The sequence below is a fragment of the Polyodon spathula genome, chromosome 16, assembly GCF_017654505.1.
Source record: "Polyodon spathula isolate WHYD16114869_AA chromosome 16, ASM1765450v1, whole genome shotgun sequence".
NCBI classification, from domain to species: domain Eukaryota; kingdom Metazoa; phylum Chordata; class Actinopteri; order Acipenseriformes; family Polyodontidae; genus Polyodon; species Polyodon spathula.
This window is the reverse complement of record NC_054549.1, coordinates 35,580,880-35,601,099: the sequence shown is the minus strand read 5'-3', so window position 1 is coordinate 35,601,099 and position 20,220 is coordinate 35,580,880. Positions and strand designations below refer to the sequence as shown.

The following is a 20,220-nucleotide window of genomic DNA, read 5'->3' as shown; positions in this document are numbered from 1 at the left end:
CTTTGCTACCTCTCTGTCATCCATAGCCTAATGCCTTGTATTGCCCAGTCACTCATTTCAGATGACATGCAAAAGGCAGTACATCTGGTCAACAAGTTGAGAAGGGAGAAAAAAGACCCTTCTACTCTCCTGTGACGAGAACAGTAAAATGCTTTGCATTCGGAGCACTGTGATCAATCCATTGTGATTTCACTACTCCTGGGAATTGATCTGTCTCTGATGAGATTAATGTTACCTCAAAGGCTCTCAGTGTTCAGGAGTGGTACAGTGTTGTATTCTCCAATCTCCTGGTGTCCTACCAATCTTAGTACCTTTATTTAATGCAAAAACACCAAAAACAATGTTGATTTAAGATGTTCTGAGAAACCAGTGTTGTAAACTCCACTAAACCAGTAGATAGGAAATTCCTCTGTACATGTTTAATCTGCTTGTCCTTTGCAGAGAATATAAAGGAAACTTTATGGGATGTTAACTGATACTAATTGGTGTCAATTCAGCAATTCATTGTCTTCAATGGAAGGCAGTAACTGTGTGTGTTGTTTACCTAATGGCGTGGCTGATGGAAGTAAACACTGTAGAAATGAAGACTCATTGTGGGGGAGCTTGAAGACCCAGACCAAATCTTTTGTTGCTTTTCAATTTCACTGCAGTTTAGTTTTTCTGGTTTCACAAGTGCTAGACTTGAAATTATGCAAAATATGTGGTAGGCAACAGTTTAGTAGAAAACTGCTTTCAGCTCTTCTGGCTCCTGCATCGATACAAACCTCATTACCTCATTCCAACATTCCTTTTTCTTTGCGCTTCTAGGTTAATATGGGGTATTGGTAACTCAAACCAATATTCACATGACATAGAATTAATATGATACCTTCATTCTTCCTAATTACATACTTTATAGTAGCATTCATCTTCTCAATAATTACGATTACAAGTGTGGCGTGATCCTCTTACTTTTCCATATTAATCTTCCATTGCCTTTTTGCTGTAGAGCTCGAACCTCCCACTGCAGTAATTGTTTTTAGCAATGGCACATTGCCAGCACAGAACGGGCCTCCACCTACTGCCTGTGCCACCTTTACTTAAGCTGTTTACGCTCTTGATTCCCCCCTCTGCCGCTTCCGGTGGGGAAAGACATAACACACAAAGGTCTGAACATGCAGTATTCAAATCAGTCTGATGAGGGCGCTAGCATGGGCACGTGTACTAAGGTAAGGTAATAACAACATGTCTAATGTAGAAGTATCAATCAGTGTACAGCCGAACCTTTCTCGTTAGCACTTTGGTTGCAAAAAAGTCTCTCCAAAAAACACTTTGACATCATAAGCGTATATGTGTATATATATGAATAAAGATGCTCTGTAACTTCAGTGAGAAATGTTTTGAATAGAAGTCGTTCTCCTTGTCTTCACTGAAATAAATTTTGTTTCACAGTTCTTCGTCCATGAGTATATTTGCTGTAGGTCCAGTCAGTAGTAAATCTATGGCGCAAATAAATGCCATAGTTTCACTTAATAGCACGTCCCCACAAACTATAACAAGGCAGAAGCTGTGCTATAGTTTTGATTGAGTCTTTTGTCTTCAAATGGTAAATGTTCTGGCTTAATTGAGACTGGAAAATCATAAGTGTGAAATGAGCAAATCCATTCTTCAAAAGCAATTTTCTTTAATGTGCCCCATTACCATAAGAGATTAACACAGAATGGCCATTTGTTACGTAACTGCTCATAAAGCTGGTAACTCTAAGATCCATTAACAATTAAACAAATCTTTTCTACAGCGACATCCCACACACTATGCCTGTGTGGTCTTTTGGAACACTTTTCCAATCGGGCTGCATGTACTCTGATTCACTGAACAGTGTTTGAGATTCTGGAGCTTTTACAAAGCATTACATCATTTTTTTAAAACATGGATTTCATGAATAAAATACAGTTTGATATTCCCACATGTGTTGCAGAGTTTCTGTTCTGTTTAGGCATGTGTACCACTTCAGACATTCTGCCACTTTAATGAAGAACAGTGCCGGTGTTCTTAGTGTGTGCGTGCGTGCGTGCGTACGTGTGTATGCGTGCGTGTGCGTGCCCTGGTATAGAATGGAGGATATTTTTTTGTATTTACACCAACAAAGTGAGAATATTGACGCACAATAGGAACAGCAATTATCATCCTAATTATTGTGTTCTTTTCTAAAAATATATATGTGTAAAAGGGTTTTTGCTTCCCCCTAATTTAACCCTTAGTGGAATCAGAAGTTATAACAGCGGGAGTCAAAGGAATGTCCTCAATGTGATAGTAGTGTGTGTGTGTGTGTGTGTGTGTGTGTGTGTGTGTGTGTGCAAGAGCCATTGCAACACGAAGCGGTTACAGTGTGTGTGTGTGGGACGGGGGGGGACGGGGTTCTCATAAGCACAGCACCCTCTATAGGAGAAGAAATGCGGTGCTGCACGCAATTAGCAGAGGCTCATTCTGCTCACGTCATACTCGCTGACCATACTTGCCAACAAGAGTTTTGATTTAAATAATGAAATACACTATGCACTGTAGGTGGCTCCTGTCAGGCATCCAGTTCCATTGTATTTTCATTCTTATTTAATTATATTTTGCAGGTAAAATTTAGTTCAAGGAATTTACCAATAAGATTTTTGCGTTACTGTAATATCAAATAGGTGTTTAAATGTATACATGTCTAAATATCTTAGTTTTTTTTTTCTTATTCGTGAATTGCTATTTCGTTTTCATAACTGCATTTAATTTAAACGTACATATTTATAAGTAGTGACTGTAGAAAGCTGAACAGTATCCAGGCCTGTATCGCTTTATTTAATAACTAACCAGACTCTATCCATCAGCTATACAAAATAACAGTTTAATATTTGAAAGTCCCGGGATGAATACATGTAAACCCAGCTTCTAGAGAACATTCTGATAATGATTCATTCACTTTGAAGATGACTGAAACAGCCTTACAAGATGACGTAACAGTATTACAATGAAAGGATGCATTTTCTTAGTGTTTATGAAAGTCTCAATACTGTACTGGTCTGTCACCAGGGGGCATGCATACAATAATACACTTCAGGAAACATCATTCGTTCAACATTTGTTTTTTAAAAGACTGCAATTCAAATGCAACCTGGATCCGTAAGAATACGATTTGTTGCCGTTACATTTGGTTCATGCCAGCAAAACAGTGTTGAACCGGCGTGCTTTTCTGAGAGATTTCTAATTGCAATTTTGTTGCAGCCGGGATTTTGCGGACTCTGTCGCTCCAGCGTTGTTGTGAATTGATCTAACATGGCGACTGTACCAGTTTATTGCATCTGTAGATTACCTTACGACGTATCCCGCTTTATGATCGAATGCGATGCCTGTAAGGACTGGTTTCACGGCAGGTAAAAGCACAAAACTAAATAATTCATTTGCATTTGTTTGCACGGCGTTTGTTTTTGGCTGTTTTTTTTTCTTTTCTTCTTCAATAAAATCTTTGCTAATGGTTGTGGATTTGAAAGCTATTGCCCGAAGAGCGAGGCCGCTGGAAGAAGAAGGCGGAGTTATTATTTAGGTTGGGGCATTTTTTGTGTGTATGTATGTATGTATGTATGTATGTGTGTGTGTGTCTGTGTGTGTGTGAGTAGCACAAACATTTTGACAATTGTTTCGTTTTTATTTCATTTTGGCTTCGTTTGTGATTAGTATTTTTGTTTGCTGTAGTTTTCTGCTTTCTAAGAACGAGCCACTGCTGGGAGCTGCAGTTGGTTTTGTTTCGCTGTGGTTGGGGTTGAATGTGGGTAGCGCTGCATAGACCTTCGGTTCATATTTTACTTGGTAACAAAGACTGCGCTTTGCAACGCTCTGTTCGCACGAATGTTTGTAAAACAAGAAAAAACAAACACTAATTAGTGATTTATAGCCTACTGTGCCACACTTGACAGTAAAATCAAACGCTACTGACAGCTGCTGTTTATAAAACAATGCCAGTAATATATTTATTCCTGTGGTAACGTATTTTGCCGTAACCAGTACATAATGTACAAATATATATTATTTAAATCCGCAGATTGCTTTCGGTTGTGTACATCATGTTCACCCATAACATTATGTGTTAGCATTGCACCCTAATAAAATCGAAATGGTACTGTATCCACGGTACTTAGGAGATTTCAAATTAAATTTCGTGGTTTATAATACAGGAGCAAGGCTTTGGACAGGATAAAAATGATAGCATTGGACTGAATAAATGCAATTAAAGTGAAAAAACTGGAGTTAATGCATATCTCCGGTTCCAGTTCAGTAGCTCTGAAAATTTTACGCGCGGTTATATGATTAACCCTTTGCGGATATGCAGGAGTTTATTACTGCAAATCAATCCGCATTTTGTTTTGCTTCAACAGGTAGCCGGTCAAATGCATTGTTCAGTACAGCGTATTAATTAATTAAAAAAAAAAAAAAAAAAAAAAAAATGACGTCACTTTGACCTGTATATCGGTTTATAAACATGTAAGCTACAGTTTTGGTTATAAGCGCCGACCTTCGCGTGAGTGTATATACTCCTTGTCATTGTTCTTAAAATGAATTGTTAATGCATTCGTATACCCTGGATGGCACCTCTTGTCACTTACGCCAGACAACTGTAGCTCGATCGTGTTTTTTCAGCACAATACAGGAGTGCAGGTCCACACGTGAAGACAGCAAATAACAATATAGCCTCGGTGCCAAATAGTACCGGCCGTAACATGGTGCTGTCCTGTTTTGTAATGGCATTCGTTGATCGATGTCTATGCGAAATTGACTGTTAAAACAATTTTGAACTATACTTTTGGATCAATTGATTTATTATAGTTTCATGACTTGACAGTTCCTCGTTGAGATTATTAATCGCCAGACATGCCAAGTGGATTTATTAAATGTCTAAAAGTTATAGACGTTGTCATTTAAAATATATATTTTTTATATGGGTGCATGCTCTGTATTAAAATCAAGTTGCTGTAAAAGCTATATGCATTTTTTAGCAAGCAAAGACCCTGTTCACATTACTTACAGTCGACTATCCAAGAGCAAGCGCTCACAATTGCCAGCCACTCAGCTATACACTTATATAGTGTCCAGATTAGGCGCTCATGTATTTCTGTCAGTTTAGGAGGTTTCACAGGATTGTGATAGTGTGCTAAATTCTCAGTATCTCCAATATGTCTGGGCATGCACAGTTTGTGCAGGATGGTATGGACATCTCTACCAAGACTAAGAGGTTTTGAAATTCATTTTTTCTCTGTTAGCTTTAGGACCATTTTCACTTCACCTTTTAGCAGCTTGGGAAGTTGGGCTTAAATACACACACATATACTTAACATTGAAACGCCTCTGAAGGTACAGGTTGAACACCATAGAACAGCTTCCATGTTTGTCCCTTTGGCTGATTGTAATTAAGGGAATTCATGGGATGAGCTGATTGGCATTGTGGACCTCAAAACCATGAAGATGATTCACAAAACTGCTGCTGAACAGAATTAGAAGAAACAATGAACTGCATTCTTGTGAACTTTAAATGTAGATTAAATGCACTAAGAGTCCAGAGCTGTCTAGTAACTCTTGGTGCAATCTCTGTGTGTGATTCATAGATATGTGTCTCGGGTGCACAGTATTTCCTATCTGTTTGCTGTTGGAGGCACTTTGAAGGTTACAATCATCAGATAGCACTTTAATTCTTTCCTGTTGCTGTGCCATTTACAAATGGTTTTATCGTTTCTCTTAAAAAGTTGGAGTGAATTTTGGTTTGCAGGAGAGTTTCCCCACTCTTCAGGGGATGGTTGACCCTTCATTACTTAACCAATCAGTTGTCTGCAAAGGTGTATTGGTTGTTTGGGGATGAGGACTGCTGTCCTGCACTAGTGACAGGGATATTGCCCCAGTACCTGGTGTGAGATCTTGACCTATATTTTCAAAGCCTTTACTCCAGTCTTTAATTAGCTCCTGTTTTTTGAAAGAAGTAAAACACCTGTTTACAGAAGTAGAATCAAACAACTACATGACATATTACAAAACTAGACCCAAACAGCAACATGATATATTGCAATTCCCCTTAAGCACTTTTTTTTTTTTTCATTGTGTAACATTAAAAGGTATTTTTTTTCTGTTTAAAAAAATAAATTCAAGTTTATTAAAGACTGGAGTAAACACGTTGAGAACATGTCCCCTTGTATCTTGCACTTTGGATGTTACATTTCCAGGCACTTGGGTCTAAACGTACAACCTCTACTGTTATCAGTGGAACAAATATATCAGGGACATTTGACAAGGGGGGCAAGATGTGTGTGGTGGGGGGGTACTGAATGATATGTTTGGGGGTCATTTCTCGATTAAGGATCCATGTGAGTAAATGTTCTCTTAAAGATTTTATCACGCAGGCTTAAGGTTGTTTCGATCCAGTGCACTTTAATAATCTCCTTGTAACGAAAACAAAAAGACTTTTAATACCAGTTCTGCTTCCACTTGCTTAATAGTAGCTATAGAACAGGGTGACGCTTCTTGAGAGCATGTAAATGCATCTAAGGTAAGCACTAAATGTTACAATGATGCTATACCACAGCAGCATCTTAAATATGAAGGGAGTTTAGCTTGTAGCCTTGTTGTTGAATCACATAAGACATGATCAGTCCAGTCCAGTGCAGTGCTTGTGGGAGGAGGGCTTAGTACTTATTACTGTTTTTATTATTGACTATAACAGAGTTTGTGAAAATGTTGGCGGTTCTAAGTGTAATAAGGGTGACAGGTTTCCTGTGGCACAGCTTTATTGTGCAAGGGGGAAGGAATGATTTAAAATGTTCCAATCTGGCGCAGGGAGGAAAGGGAATGCGTTCAGACTTCTGTAATCACATTGTGACATGTTTTTTTTTATTATAGTGTGAGACTCCAAAATTCATAACTGGTGTCTGCTGTGATTAAGATAATAAATATTGCAGTGTAAATGATATGTTTTCATGGTGTGAGCACCAGCTGCCATGAAGGCAATCTAGAGGTTCTCTTTATTGTGTTTGACAGTATCTCCAAATTATTTTTATTACAGAGATGAAACAATGTACCCCGAGCAGATAAGGACAAGGAATCTCTTGTAAATTTAACCCATGGCCTTCAGACTAAGGAAAACTGAGCCCCAGGAAAAATATGACTAAAGACAGAGTAACTGTGAATAGAAATACAGACGATAATAACGATGTATAGTTTAGAAGTGGCTGTGTAGCTGTTATTAATATAATAGATGTGCTGGGGCTGTTATTAATATACAGTAGTAGATCTGATGGATGTGAAAGTTTGTATTAATAGCATGTGTTTTATGCATTTTGTTTCCCTTAGTGCTGACTTGGATCCCTGCAGCTTGAATAAAAGCATTAGAAGAATCATGCAGATTTGCAAATATAAGGATTGGACAAAAAGTCAAACAAACAAACAAACAAACACACACACACACCTGCCATAACTATTAACAGGGTATGTTATAAACTAAATGGTTATAATTTTAAGCAATTACAACGCCCAATAAAGATTCCACACTGAAATAAGAGCTTTGTATGTTTTACTGTGTGTGTTGGCAGGAGATAGGCATCTCATTTTCCTTTAAGAATGAGCATTTAGTATTTCCCCACCCAGGGTTATTAATGTTGTGTAAAGCTGTCCATCAGCAGGCAGGTGGTCTCCTGGCACTGACAGGTTTGGTTAATCTGAGCTGTTGGTGCAAATAAATTAAAATCCATAGGCTTTGATTTCATTTCAAGAATGAGAACGAGAATAAACAGTAGCAGAGGCAGCAGCTAACCAGGTTGTCAGTTAAGCGAGTCATGTATTCACAATTTTATTGACATGTTAAATGTGCTTTTAAAACAAGCAAGGCTAGGTGCTTGTGGTAATTTACAGTTTTGCAGTGCATCCTTGATTATTGCAGGGTGTGGGTCTGTTATGCAGGAAATCCATGAATCAGGTGACGTTGTACTCTATTTAAATTAGTGATCTGTTTTCGATAGTCTTCTTTTTTGTGTTGCAGTCGTTTATTCGTGGACTCTGGCAGGGATAATTGAACCTGGTGGTTTAGTAGACTGGTGCACTGGAGGTGAGGCTGATGCTCGTCATTTCAAGGTTACCTTTTCTTCTGAAGATCTATCGGCTCTTCACCTTGGTAATAAAACATAATACATTTATTTTATTAGTTGTGAGGGCTATTGCTGGAAGTGCCTGTGTAAGTCTAGTTTGGCAGAAAAAGACCAGATAGACACACACACACACACACACACACACACACAGTGAGTATTTTTACACGCAACACATATTCCGTATATGTGTATTCTACTTAGATTTCCTGTATTTTTCTCTGGGCCCTGTGTACCTCTGTATACTTTAAAAATTATTTTAATTTGAACATATTGCCTGTACTCTCTTTTTTTTTTTTTTTAAAGTGCAGATAGCACCAGTTTCAAACCCAACAATGTACGGTACCGTTTTCTTTTAAATTGCAACACTGTATCCGACTCAAGCGGCTCGTTCTGTTCATTCACACAGTACCGGCTGTTTTAGCAGAGCCTCTTATTAGACAGCAGATCCTGTCTCTTTTTAGCAGAGTCATGAGCTTCAGTACTGTGTACTTGTAGTGAAAATGTGTCAGAACTGGAAACCAGCAAAGCTACCACCAGCGGTTTAGGAAGTGTGACTTTCAGTTTCTATCGTTTATTTGAATGTTTTGATTTGACTTTTTGTTCTCGATGGAACTGCCTTTATCCAGGTCTGTTCTACACAGGCTAAGTGTGTTACAAATTACTTAACCATCTTTAAATTTGGGTAACACTACATTAAATGTATTTACATAGTAGTTACTTTGTACTTACATATCATTACAATGTTATTATGCATAGTTACAATGCCCTTAATGTGTACATCTTTTTGCATGATATATGTAAGTACACAAGTGTGTCAGAAAAGGGTTAGGGTTATATCGTGCAAAAACATTTACACATTAAGTGCATTGTATCTTAATAATAACATGGTAATTCTGTGTAAGTGCACATGTATTTACTGGTAACTACCATGTAAATACACAATAATTAGAGACATTTAATGTAAAGTGTTACCTAAGTGTGTCTCCCAGTTTGTTACATGTTCAAAAATGTTAAAAAAATGATAAAAATAAAATAAAATCCACAAACAACCAAAAAGCAACTGAAAATGAGATCACGTAGAATCTGCCTACATTTGTGTTTTGGGGTTTTAACATCTGCCCACAAATCTGCTGAAATGATGCTGATGCAAAACAGTAGAAAACAAAAACCACCTGTCTGAACAGAGAGCCAGCCAGTGAATAAAAAATAAAAATAAAGCAAAACACATGTCCTATTGTGACCCAATGGGGGTGCTTCTTTCAGTGGTTCTCTTTTCAAGAGCAGCTCTCCATCACAGCAGAGTAGTCTCAGTGATCTACACAGTGAGAGAACAACATCTTTGACTAAAGGCCATGCCTTTTTTGTATTTCTGGTTTTAATTTGTTTTTGTAATTTTAGAGTATGTGTCTTCTTAAATTAGCATAAATTAGCTTGTGGGCTCAGTAGGGTTGTGTCCCTGGAGTGAGTGTTTTTTTAAACAGATTGCTCACTTGTAAAATACTTTAAAGGCGGAGTTACCATGAATAGTTTACATTTCAAATGACTGCATCTTCCATGCCCATTATTAATATCTGTGTTTTGTTGCTGATATTTTTTAAATTATTACTGGAGCCACACATTGATTCAGAACAGTGTGGAACACAGTATGTATTCAGCGTTGCCCTGTAAGGCTTCTCTGAATACAGTTATGGGAATATAACAAGAAAAACATCATTCAACTCATGTATGAGATCAGAAGATTGTCAGGTTTCTTAAAAGCAATACAACAGGACATTTATTAAACCACGCGAAAGTGAGACTAAACAGTCCTGATGCTGTGTGTGTTATTTCTCATTTAAAATCTGTAGGTTAAGGTTTGGATAGCACTAAACTGGTGTGGGTTTAGATGCATTAGAACACTAGGATTCAAGGTGTGTAAACTCATCTTTTACAGTGTCATTGAGATTCAGTATTTTCTCAAGGGCACGAGTGGTGTTGAATTCCAGGTGATTCCTTAGTCTTTGTTCAGGTACAGCACAGTGACAGTCTGCGTTTTGTGTTTATAGACCTTGAATTCTTAAGCCATGTCTCTGTTTCCATGTGTTGAAATAAATAAAGAACAGTAAGGGATTTGGTTTTCCTTGTTGTGCTTTTGTAACTCGGTGATACAGCCTTCAAAACGTTATCTTCTTTGAATAGAGTTTAAAAGCGTTAATGACTGGTAAAGTAGCGCTGGCTGTTTTGGCTTTTAACAAACGTATTTCAAACACTGTCGTCAGTGACACCCGCCTCAGAAACATGAAAGCCGTGTACAGAACGACTGTGTTAATGATGAAGGTTTAACCACAATATAACCTCAAAGACTTGCAGATTGACTGGTACAGAATTTCTAATAATGAGGTTTAATCTGTATGATCAATTACTAATGCAATGCAAAAAGGAAAATGGTATCCCCACCCCTAGTCAATCTGGGGGCTTGTTCTGTAATATATCTTAAGAATGACTTCTTTGTTTGCAAAAAGGGTTCAAGAGTAAAGAGTAAGGCCTCACTCTTGTCATAGCTGGAAATACACTTTTAATAAGGAAGTCCATTCATGGTACACAAGCTCCCTATTGCTGATAGAAATCTTAGCTAGACCATCCCAAAGTAAACTTTGTGTTTCTGGAAACACCCAGGGCTGCTCTCCTCGCGCTGGGGGATTTGGAGCCTGAATACAAGACACAAGCTTGGAGAGCGGCAACAGAAAGTGCTGCCAGCTACAGTTCTGTTTTTGTTTTTTTTTATGCCATGGGCAGGGCACCTGTTGAGTCTTTGTGTGTGAATTGTATGCAACTAAATGCAACATCAGCTTAGAGACTGGGGCAGGGGAATGTGGTGGTTTAAAGAACCTCGCACTTGTTTGTGATATGGTAGGGCCCCTGTTGGTGAGGGGAGGTGGGGGGCAGGAGGGGGTGTATACCAGAGACCCTTCTTACAGTTCGCTCATTTTCATAGCTGCACAGAGAGTTGTTCATTCAGATATTGTTGTTAAAACCACTTCCATTTTAATTATGTGGATTTTTAGAGCTCTTGAGGGACAGAGTAAACACATCCATATGTCCATTAATAGTTCTTTGTCTTTGTTGGTTTATTATTTGAAACACACTGTACATTCCTGGCAGGTTCTTATTCCCTTGTTGCGCTCCTGCTATGGTATATACGTGCTGTTATTTCAGTTCAAGTTAAAACTAAAGGACTTTTGCGCCTTTGTGCAAAACCCAGGTGCTGTATAATAATAATTTTTTGCACTTTTAGAAATGCTTAGACTTAACTAAAAAAAAAAAAAAGGATTTTAACACCTACATTTAAAAGTGGCCTTTTTCCATTTATATCTTTCCTTTTTTGGTAATACCTTCTGGTAATGCGGAAAGCAGTTAGCATCTTTCTAACAATTTTAACAGTTTCTTTTGTTGCTTCACAGCTGTGTTGGCGTGGATGAAGAGGAAGCGCCAGATATTGACATCTATCACTGTCCGAACTGCGAGCAATCCCATGGCAAGTCCACTTGTGAGTAGAGTACAGGCTGCAGGGTTCACAATGGCTGCCTGTTGCCATAGCCTGTCCAAGTGTACTTACAGTACCTGTAGAACTGACAGGAGGAACTCTTTGTTTTCATAACGCCTGATAGCAAACCCAGTTCTAAAATGGAACGTCATTACCGACTTACATTTACACCCTGCCATTTAGGCCTAAGTGTTACTTGTGTAGAAATATACCCGAACTAGTGCATTCACTGGTATTGCTTTTATTGCAAACTGTAAAGAAAGTCTCCTCGGATCAACATGTTCCTTGTTTCTTGAAACACAGAAACATCCAGCATACTTGAGGAAACAACTAATAACAAGAATGGAGACACCTGTTGGAAATTTGTATTTTTGTTGTTTTTCAGTGAAAAAGAAAAAGAATTGGCACAAAAATGACACGGGGCAAAGTAGAGAGGTGAAGAAGCCTGTTCTGAACGGCAGTCAGATGTTTATAATGGAACTCAGAAATAGGACATTCCCAAGGTAAGGGGCTGTGCTTTTACATTACCTTAGAATGTTAAATGACACCTCTAATGGAACCCAATAGGACTTCTAATACCGCACATGAGGTAAGGATTACAAGTAAGGGGTAACCCCTGACAGGCCGGGCTGTAGTGCTGGGATGCCGTGTGATGTGTGCTCTGTGAAGCGCAAGGGAATCCAGGAAGTGGAGTAGTAAATAAACAAATAAGCTATGAAAAGATTGAGATTTCAGAGACAAGATGTCGGCTGTTTTTGTTTTTGTTTCCTGTTGAAGCAGTTGGTGGCACACAGCTGCCACTGGAGCAGTGCGAGACACTGCTATGGAAACGACCGAGGATGACATCACAATCGTTTCCACCCAAACAGAGAGCTGTGCTTGTCCAGACCGGTTTGTAATATTGTTCAGTGTGCCCTTTTCATGAATAGAATATGAGTACTGCTTTGAAATCAGTTGGTAAATTACCAGTGGAGAGATGGAATCTGTACTGTGCTCACTCGTCAACTCAAGTGATTTGTTAGTTTCTTAAACACGTACCATTGTCCTCTTCTTTGGGATACAGCTTTTTATTCTCAGTGCTGCGTGAGATTGGCTGGTGGGAGAAGAATGGAAAAAATAATAATACCGAAATATTAAGTAGAACATACTGTGCATGGGAGAGGTCTGGTAAAATGATTTTACACTGTAATTCAAATACAGATGTTTTTCTTTTTTATAGTGTATTTTTACTGTGTTTTTTAAAAACTGTTCCGTTGTTGACATTGAAACGTGTGTGGGTTTCACAGGCAGGCAGGGAATGGAAGTTTCTTCTCTGACCCCCTCTCCCTTCCCCCAATGGCTGGCGAGGACAGTTGTTTCCATAGCAGTGTCTCCCTCTGTCAGGTTCCAGCTTCTGGTGATGTCATTTCCTCTTTCAGGCTTGCCCTTGAGCTAGCCCCTTCAATTCAGATAAACCCAACAGATCTCTGGCAGACCATAGCAGAATATTACCTGTCACTAAACCAGTGTTTAAGAAGCTTTGGCGAAAATACAGTGTGAGCACTATGTATGTAGAAATGTTTGGATGCAGCATACTGTGATAGACCAAATAAAACAGGGGCGGCTGTTTTGGAAAGTAAACTCCATCGTGTCACTTGTTTGCACATCAGGCAGCAACTTCAGTAACTTCTTGGCGTGTGTGAACTTCATCCTGTGTCAACAAGCACATGATATTAGTTAGATCAAGTAGAAAATGCATATAACTAGATTTAGGATTTTAAACCAGTGCACATTAGGTCCACAGTGCTGTGGCAGGATAAATGTCCTTCACCCAATTTAAAGTGGAAAAACAAACCAATCCACAGAAATATGATAATGTCATGCATTGCAAAGGCCAAAGTTTATTAGCCTCTTAACAGCTGCACTTTCTGATACTTTGTGTAGCCGAGCTGTTGTGTGAAATTCAGAGCTGCTTTTTAAGCGCTCGGCTATAATACAGTTGAGCAGCTTGCATGCTACTGAAACTCTCCAAGCACTTAGATTTTTGGCTAGGTCTCCAAAAAAGAAAACATGAGAAGTACTGAATACAGAAAAGTACAGTATATATAAATATAATGTGAGAGTAGTCCTGACAAATATATAATATTTAAACTTTAACAGTTATGTAAAACAAAATACTGCACTTAGCCTTATCGGTGTGAACCTTAAAAATTACCCTTAAATTGACCTGTGCTGGGCATGTGCTGTAGTTCCTAAAAGTATCAGCAGATGGGGCTCATGCACCAGTTTAATAACAGAAAGAAAAATGAAGAGCTTTTGAAAGTAAGATTCGGCACTAACAGAAAGACTACCCTGTGATAAATAATTAAATAATTGCAGTGTCTTATACTGACAAATAAATGAAGTAGACATATAAATACATATTAATGTATTGGATCATTTTACTGGAGTTCTCTATACGAATGCTGTGGTGTGCAGTGTTGATAGAGTTGTGCCCCCACACGCTGATTGTTAACCCTTTCTGTTCTAGTTCTGAAGATGTGGTGGTAAAGCTGAATGGAAGCCAGCTCACACTGGACTATATTGAAGAGAAGGGCTTCACAGAACCCATCCTGGTCCCAAAGAAAGATGGACTTGGAATGTCATTACCTGCCCCCACGTTCTATGTCAGTGACGTAGAAAACTATGTCGGTATGTAATCTCACATTGCATCAATAATATGTTGGCAATGTAATGCCTTCGTCAGTTATCAAACAGCGGTTATCACTGAGCTAAATGGGACAGAAAAGAAGAAGAAGTGATAAGTTGTGTTGCATTAGCCATTTCTGTTAATCTAACTGCACTGTGTTTTTTGGTTTTTATGTTATTAATAAAGTTTTATGGGTTTTAAACCATTAAACTGATACGGTCATTCTAATAAAACTTCAATGCTGCTTTGCTTTATTTGTATGTTATATCAGTGAAGTGCTTTTTGAGGGGTGGAGTGCCTCAGTCTGTGCTCTTGTTGTATTATTCGCCAGTTAGACTTTTCCAATTACCCAGAACAGGCCCTGCAAATCTCTTGACCTCAGTGGTGGTCTGAAACTCTGCATGTCAACACGTGTTCACTGGGCCATTCTTGAAGCTGTAGCTGTCTTTTGTTTTCTTTTGTTTATGTATTAAGCAAAACTGTAACCTCTGCGTCTAATCAGAGATAAGGAAGGAACTTCTCTGGGAAGTGAGTGGAACACTTCTTGTCTGCCTTAGAAATTGATAGTCTATTACTTGGATCTTTGTTTGAAATAAATAGGTTTTCTTCCTTGTGCCATGCCAATGGCTAGTCATTCCTTACTGTTTAACGAGAAAGCTAAAGACGATTGTATGTTAAAAACAGCAGTCATAGAATTAAACATAGTTTCACATGGTACAATTTAGCTTTTTCTCTGTTACAAATTGGAGACTGTAAGGTTTCCCTTCCTGTCTCATTGAAACACACAACGAAATAATACACGTTTGTGTCATTGTTTGCTTTGTAGGTCCAGACAGAGTTGTGGACGTCATTGACATGTCCAGACAGACAGAGTGCAAGATGAAGCTCAAGGAGTTTGTTGACTATTACTACAGCACAAACAGAAAACGAGTGTTGAACTTGATAAGCTTGGAGTTTTCTGACACAAGGTAAAGTCAGACCTGGGTTTAAGAGACATGCTCATTTACTGTTCAGGTCGATGCAGCTTGTTCAGGTTCTACTAGACAGAACTGTTTATTGATTGACACCTTTCAGATGGCACAATCCACTGTAGCCACCCCTGTAGCCACCATCTCCACCCCCCCCCCCCCCCCCCCCCTCCCCTGTTTCTGTTGCAGACTCTATGGTCACAAGATTTATCACAGGCCCCCACAATCTCACTCCTTTCATTTGTTTTAACCATTACATGCTGTCTGTCTTATTCTGCATGTCACCTGGTTCAGCTCCTGTGTATTCACTGACTTATAGTTAGTAGTGAAGTGGTCATATGTATGTGATTGCTAAATACAGTATGTATTAACGGAAACCAAAATATAGTAGGGCTTCTGATTTTTGGATAAAAAATGATAAAACACCCGGATACAAAAAAAAATTAAATCAATGTATTTCCAGTAAACATCCTTTAAACACTGCAAATGGTTCCTCTGTTCACACTGACTCAACCCCTTTCCACATGAAAGAAATAAAACAAATAACTTACCCAGTGCAGTTGGGCAGTGTCTCTCCTTCCTGAATTGTATCTATCATTGATTCGTTCTGAATACTTTAAACCCACCCCAGCTACTGAGTGCCAGCAAATTCCTACATTTCTATTGGAGGATTTTTCTTGCTTGCGAGATATAAAGCTCTATTACAGTTCGACAGGGAGTATTTACACTCTCGTGGAATTTACAAACAGAATTGCAAATTGTGGTGAAATGTAAAAAAAACACACAAAATCCCCAGAAGAATGTGCCCATGACCAGATGGACTTTGTTGTGGAAGACAGCAAAGGAAAGAAGTGACAATTGAAGTGTGCAAGTACTGTCCAGTTACTATCCATATAGTGACAGAAAAAAAGTGCCTAAGAATTTAGGAAAGTAACCGAAAACAGTAATTTCACAATTTTTTTTTTTAATAAAACTCAAAAATAGCTAAAAAAAAAAAAAAAAAAAAAAAAAAAAAAAAAGCATCGAAAAATGAAATGAATAAAGACTGAAAAACAGAACCCTTAAATATAACCCAGGTTGAGTTATCAAATTGGATTGATTTAATCCCTGGGGATTAAACCACAAAATACTTGGGCAGATGCTGGTCAAGAGTGTGGAATAGCCACCCCTTGATTCCACTGTTCCGTTCACACATGCCTATGGACACCACGTCAAAAAGTATATTCATCTACTTTTATTTTTTTCATAAAAAGAATGTCCAGTTTTGTGGAGAGCCCTGAGATCGTCAGAAAGCTGTCCTGGGTGGAGAATTACTGGCCTGACAATGCTCTCCTTGGAAAACCCAAAGTCACCCAATACTGCCTGATCTGTGTGAAGGACAGCTACACAGACTTCCACATAGAATCAGGGGGAGCCTCGGCGTGGTACCATCCACTCAAAGTAAGCACACAGCTGCACAAACCCCTCGTTCTTCTGGTACTGAATTCGGTGCACTGCCACTGTTTTTGGTGTATTGCGTTTAATAATGCTTTTTGTATTGCATGTGTTTACTGTGAGGATAGCCTGTTACACCTATGGTGCTACGCTGTGAAGGCTAGAGCCTGTAAACTGAGATTAAACACTGTGCAATAATGCAATACTATTGTATGGAGAAAGCCTACTATTATTGACAAGACCCAGTACAATGGTTGATCTGCCTGGCATCACTCAAAGTATTGCATTTGAAAATGCTGGTTTTTGAGACTGGATTGTAAAAACAGTACACAGGGTTAAAATGCCTGTATTGTCTATTTGCCATTATATATGTTATGCCCTTCTATGAAATGAAACTGCTGTTTGTTGCTGAAGTAGGCTACCGTTAAAAAGTTTGAAATCAGTCCTTATAGCGTGTGATTGATTAGGACTCTCAATAACCGTATGGCACAAGCTGTAGATCGTTGTCATATTCTCCTGGTTAAGAGTCAACCAGCTGAAGCCTTTGACTGCTTGTCCACACTGGAGTGCCCGAGAACTTCCGTTTGATTTTTTTCAGGTGCTTTAATGAATTAGGAATATTCAGTTCTGACCCAACACCAGGTATTTCCAGCCCAGAAGGCTTAATGCATCAATTTGGATCAATTTGTGCCTGAACTCAGACTGAGGCAATTATCATCTTTAAGACCCCAGCCAAGTTCTCATGGCTTTGATGAGTGTGCTGTATATTTTTTTTGTGATAATGCAGTGTGCTTTATTGACGGTTCTTGTTTTGTTGTATTCGTTTGGCTTTCCCCTGCAGGGAGATAAAATATTCTTTTTGATCAAACCGACTTCTGCAAACCTGTCCCTTTACGAGCACTGGCGTTCCTCGTCCAATTACAGTGAGATGTTTTTTGCTGACCAAGTAGACAAGTGTTACAAGTGCACTCTGAAACAAGGACAGACTTTATTTATTCCTTCAGGTAAGCACTCCCTGTAATTGCAAGTCCATAAAGTGATGTTAAGGCTGTCCAGAGTAAATGGCTTCCCAAGTCAATAGTGTTGTGTGGGGATGTGCATACAAACAGCAGTAGAACTTCAGAGAGTAAGTACTTCAAATGCAGACAGCTAGGATTCTGTTGCTGTGGCCCAAGGTTTTACATCACCTACAATTTTAGGATTGAGACATAATTTAAAAAAATACAATATGAACACAAATTAGATCTTTTATTTAACATTGTGTAATCAAAGAAACTACAAAATGATATTGCAAAATAGTAGTACAGTATTTCAGATTTAGATTTCGAAATGTTTCATTATTCAATTTATTTCCTGTTTTTTCGTTAAGTGTATGGAAAACTACAAATAAGTATGCAATTCAGTATGTTTAGGTAAAATTATTCATTAGGTTTTATTTGATTTTATGAAGCAAAATGAGTTCCTTCTATAGTGTGATGCAGAACGTTTGACCAGAGCTGTACAGGTACACACAATGCCAGGGGGATTGTGAAACAAAATGATGAGAACTCACCCACCACAATGATTATAAGCGTAATTAAAAGGGAAAATGACTCCTCTTTAAGTGTATGGTCATGGGTTGGCAGGGAAAGTTTGCTCAGACAAACATACCATGAGTCATGAGCCATATATAGCTTGGAAAGAAAGTGTAAACCAGCAAGGGGGGCAGCAAAACAATGTCTTTACCATGCTTACTGCTGATCACATTAAATGTATCTGTAATCCATGGAATGCACAGAGTTTTAAGGACAGTGTTGGTAGCTGTTTTCCACCATTCAATCAATTAGCCAATAATACAAACATAATGTGTCTTTTCAAGTACCCGCTAACTGCATTGAACAAGCAGAACTTGAAACTACAGAAATGGGAGCTGTGAGCAAAACACCACACCTGGAGAAAACAGCTTTACTGTACTGGGATAGGCTCTTAGAGGTTGTTAGCTGAAAATTCAAGACAGATTAAAAATATCGGTAGATTTGATAAGAATGCTATTCAGAGAACAAATGAAAAGAATCTGCTGGCCAAAAAAAAAAAAAAAAAAAAGAATTCTGAGTAAAACCTGCTTAAAGGTTGCATTCCTACATGAACTTCGAAATCTTGATAGTATTATATTTTTGAACATTCGCTTGATAGTAAATGAAAGGTGCAGCTGTGGTTCATTGTATGTGCTGTGTACAGAAAGATACATGTAACTGTGTGCATGATGTTGAGATGACCGGTCAGGTTCTCTGTGAAAGCTGGGATTCAATGAAAGGATTATTTGGCACAGGGTCCCCTCTCCAGGCCACACTGTCTTGTTTAATGGTTTATATCAGGACATTTCTGTGAAAAGAAGTGTAACAAATGAGAAAAAAACAAACAAACTAAACGTGTGTTGTTTCTCGCAGGTCATTTACAAAAGCAACAGTCAAGGTGACGGGTGCCATTAGTTATGTCCAATTTGCTGTAATTTCATATTTATTTTTAGATCCCCTCTCTTTTATTTATTTATTTTTTTTACCAGGTTGGATTTATGCAACGCTGACCCCAGTGGACTGCCTGGCTTTTTCTGGGCATTTTCTTCATAACCTGAGTGTTGAAATGCAGATGAGGTACACACTTTACATTCCTGTATTCACCCAACATGCAGGGGCCGCGAGGCTTTGAATAACACAGAATTCATTCATGAAATGTACAGCATGTATATATATATATATATATATACACACACACACACACACACACACACCATGTATATTAAATGTTTTAATCTTGACATCTGTTGCTTGATTAATAATACGAGCTACGTTCGTTGATGAAACTTGTGTGAAATTGTGTTGAAAGTCGATTACAAGTAATTCAAAGTATTAGCATAATGCTGTGTACTGCAAGTATTGCATAATGCCAGTGAATGTTTAATACACCTATTTACTTGCAAGTCATTTAACAGTTTGAAAATATTTGCTTACAATTAAGTGGAAGTTAGCCGTGGTCTTTAAAAGTTCCTTCTGCCATTTTTTAAGATTTACATTGTAAAAAAGTGAGAGACATCTCAGCTGGTGATATTGCATTCATTAAGCACAGCGCTACTTAATTAGATCTGTGTATCCATTTAAACTGGGAACACAGAAAGCACTCTGTATGTTCCTGTTGTGCTTAGAAAGAAGGGTGCCTCAATGCAATGGAAATTGCGGTGTATTTTAAGACCCACTGCAGTAATTGTGGATCAGTCCTTTGTATTTATGTAATGCTTGTAAACGTTTTTACCTTGCATGCACGCTAAGTAATTGGGAACCATTTTAGTAGTGCAATTTGTTCCCTTCAATTCAGACTACAAATGTCTTCCTTATGTGCTTGTTATTTTAAGGACCACTTTAATGATGTTAGCGGTACATTATTCAAAAATCCATCGACACACTGCTGCCCCTAACAATCTGCGTGTGTCATTTGAACTAGTTTGTTTAAGTGAGC

The 20,220-nt window shown here is 38.4% G+C and overlaps 1 protein-coding gene across 1 annotated transcript in view; it reads left to right on the top strand.

The window, feature by feature from the left end:
* Positions 1–3,027: 3,027 nt before the first annotated feature.
* LOC121328734 (lysine-specific demethylase phf2-like) overlaps positions 3,028–20,220 on the top strand; it is a 33,479-nt gene continuing 16,286 nt past the window's right edge. Inside the window, exons 1-8 of the mRNA XM_041273738.1 lie at positions 3,028–3,392; positions 11,579–11,664; positions 12,047–12,164; positions 14,171–14,331; positions 15,156–15,297; positions 16,551–16,737; positions 17,573–17,735; positions 19,274–19,361. Of these exons, the coding sequence (XP_041129672.1) occupies positions 3,295–3,392; positions 11,579–11,664; positions 12,047–12,164; positions 14,171–14,331; positions 15,156–15,297; positions 16,551–16,737; positions 17,573–17,735; positions 19,274–19,361 (1,043 nt within the window). The 5' untranslated portion in view covers positions 3,028–3,294. The remainder of the gene's footprint in view (positions 3,393–11,578; positions 11,665–12,046; positions 12,165–14,170; positions 14,332–15,155; positions 15,298–16,550; positions 16,738–17,572; positions 17,736–19,273; positions 19,362–20,220) is intronic.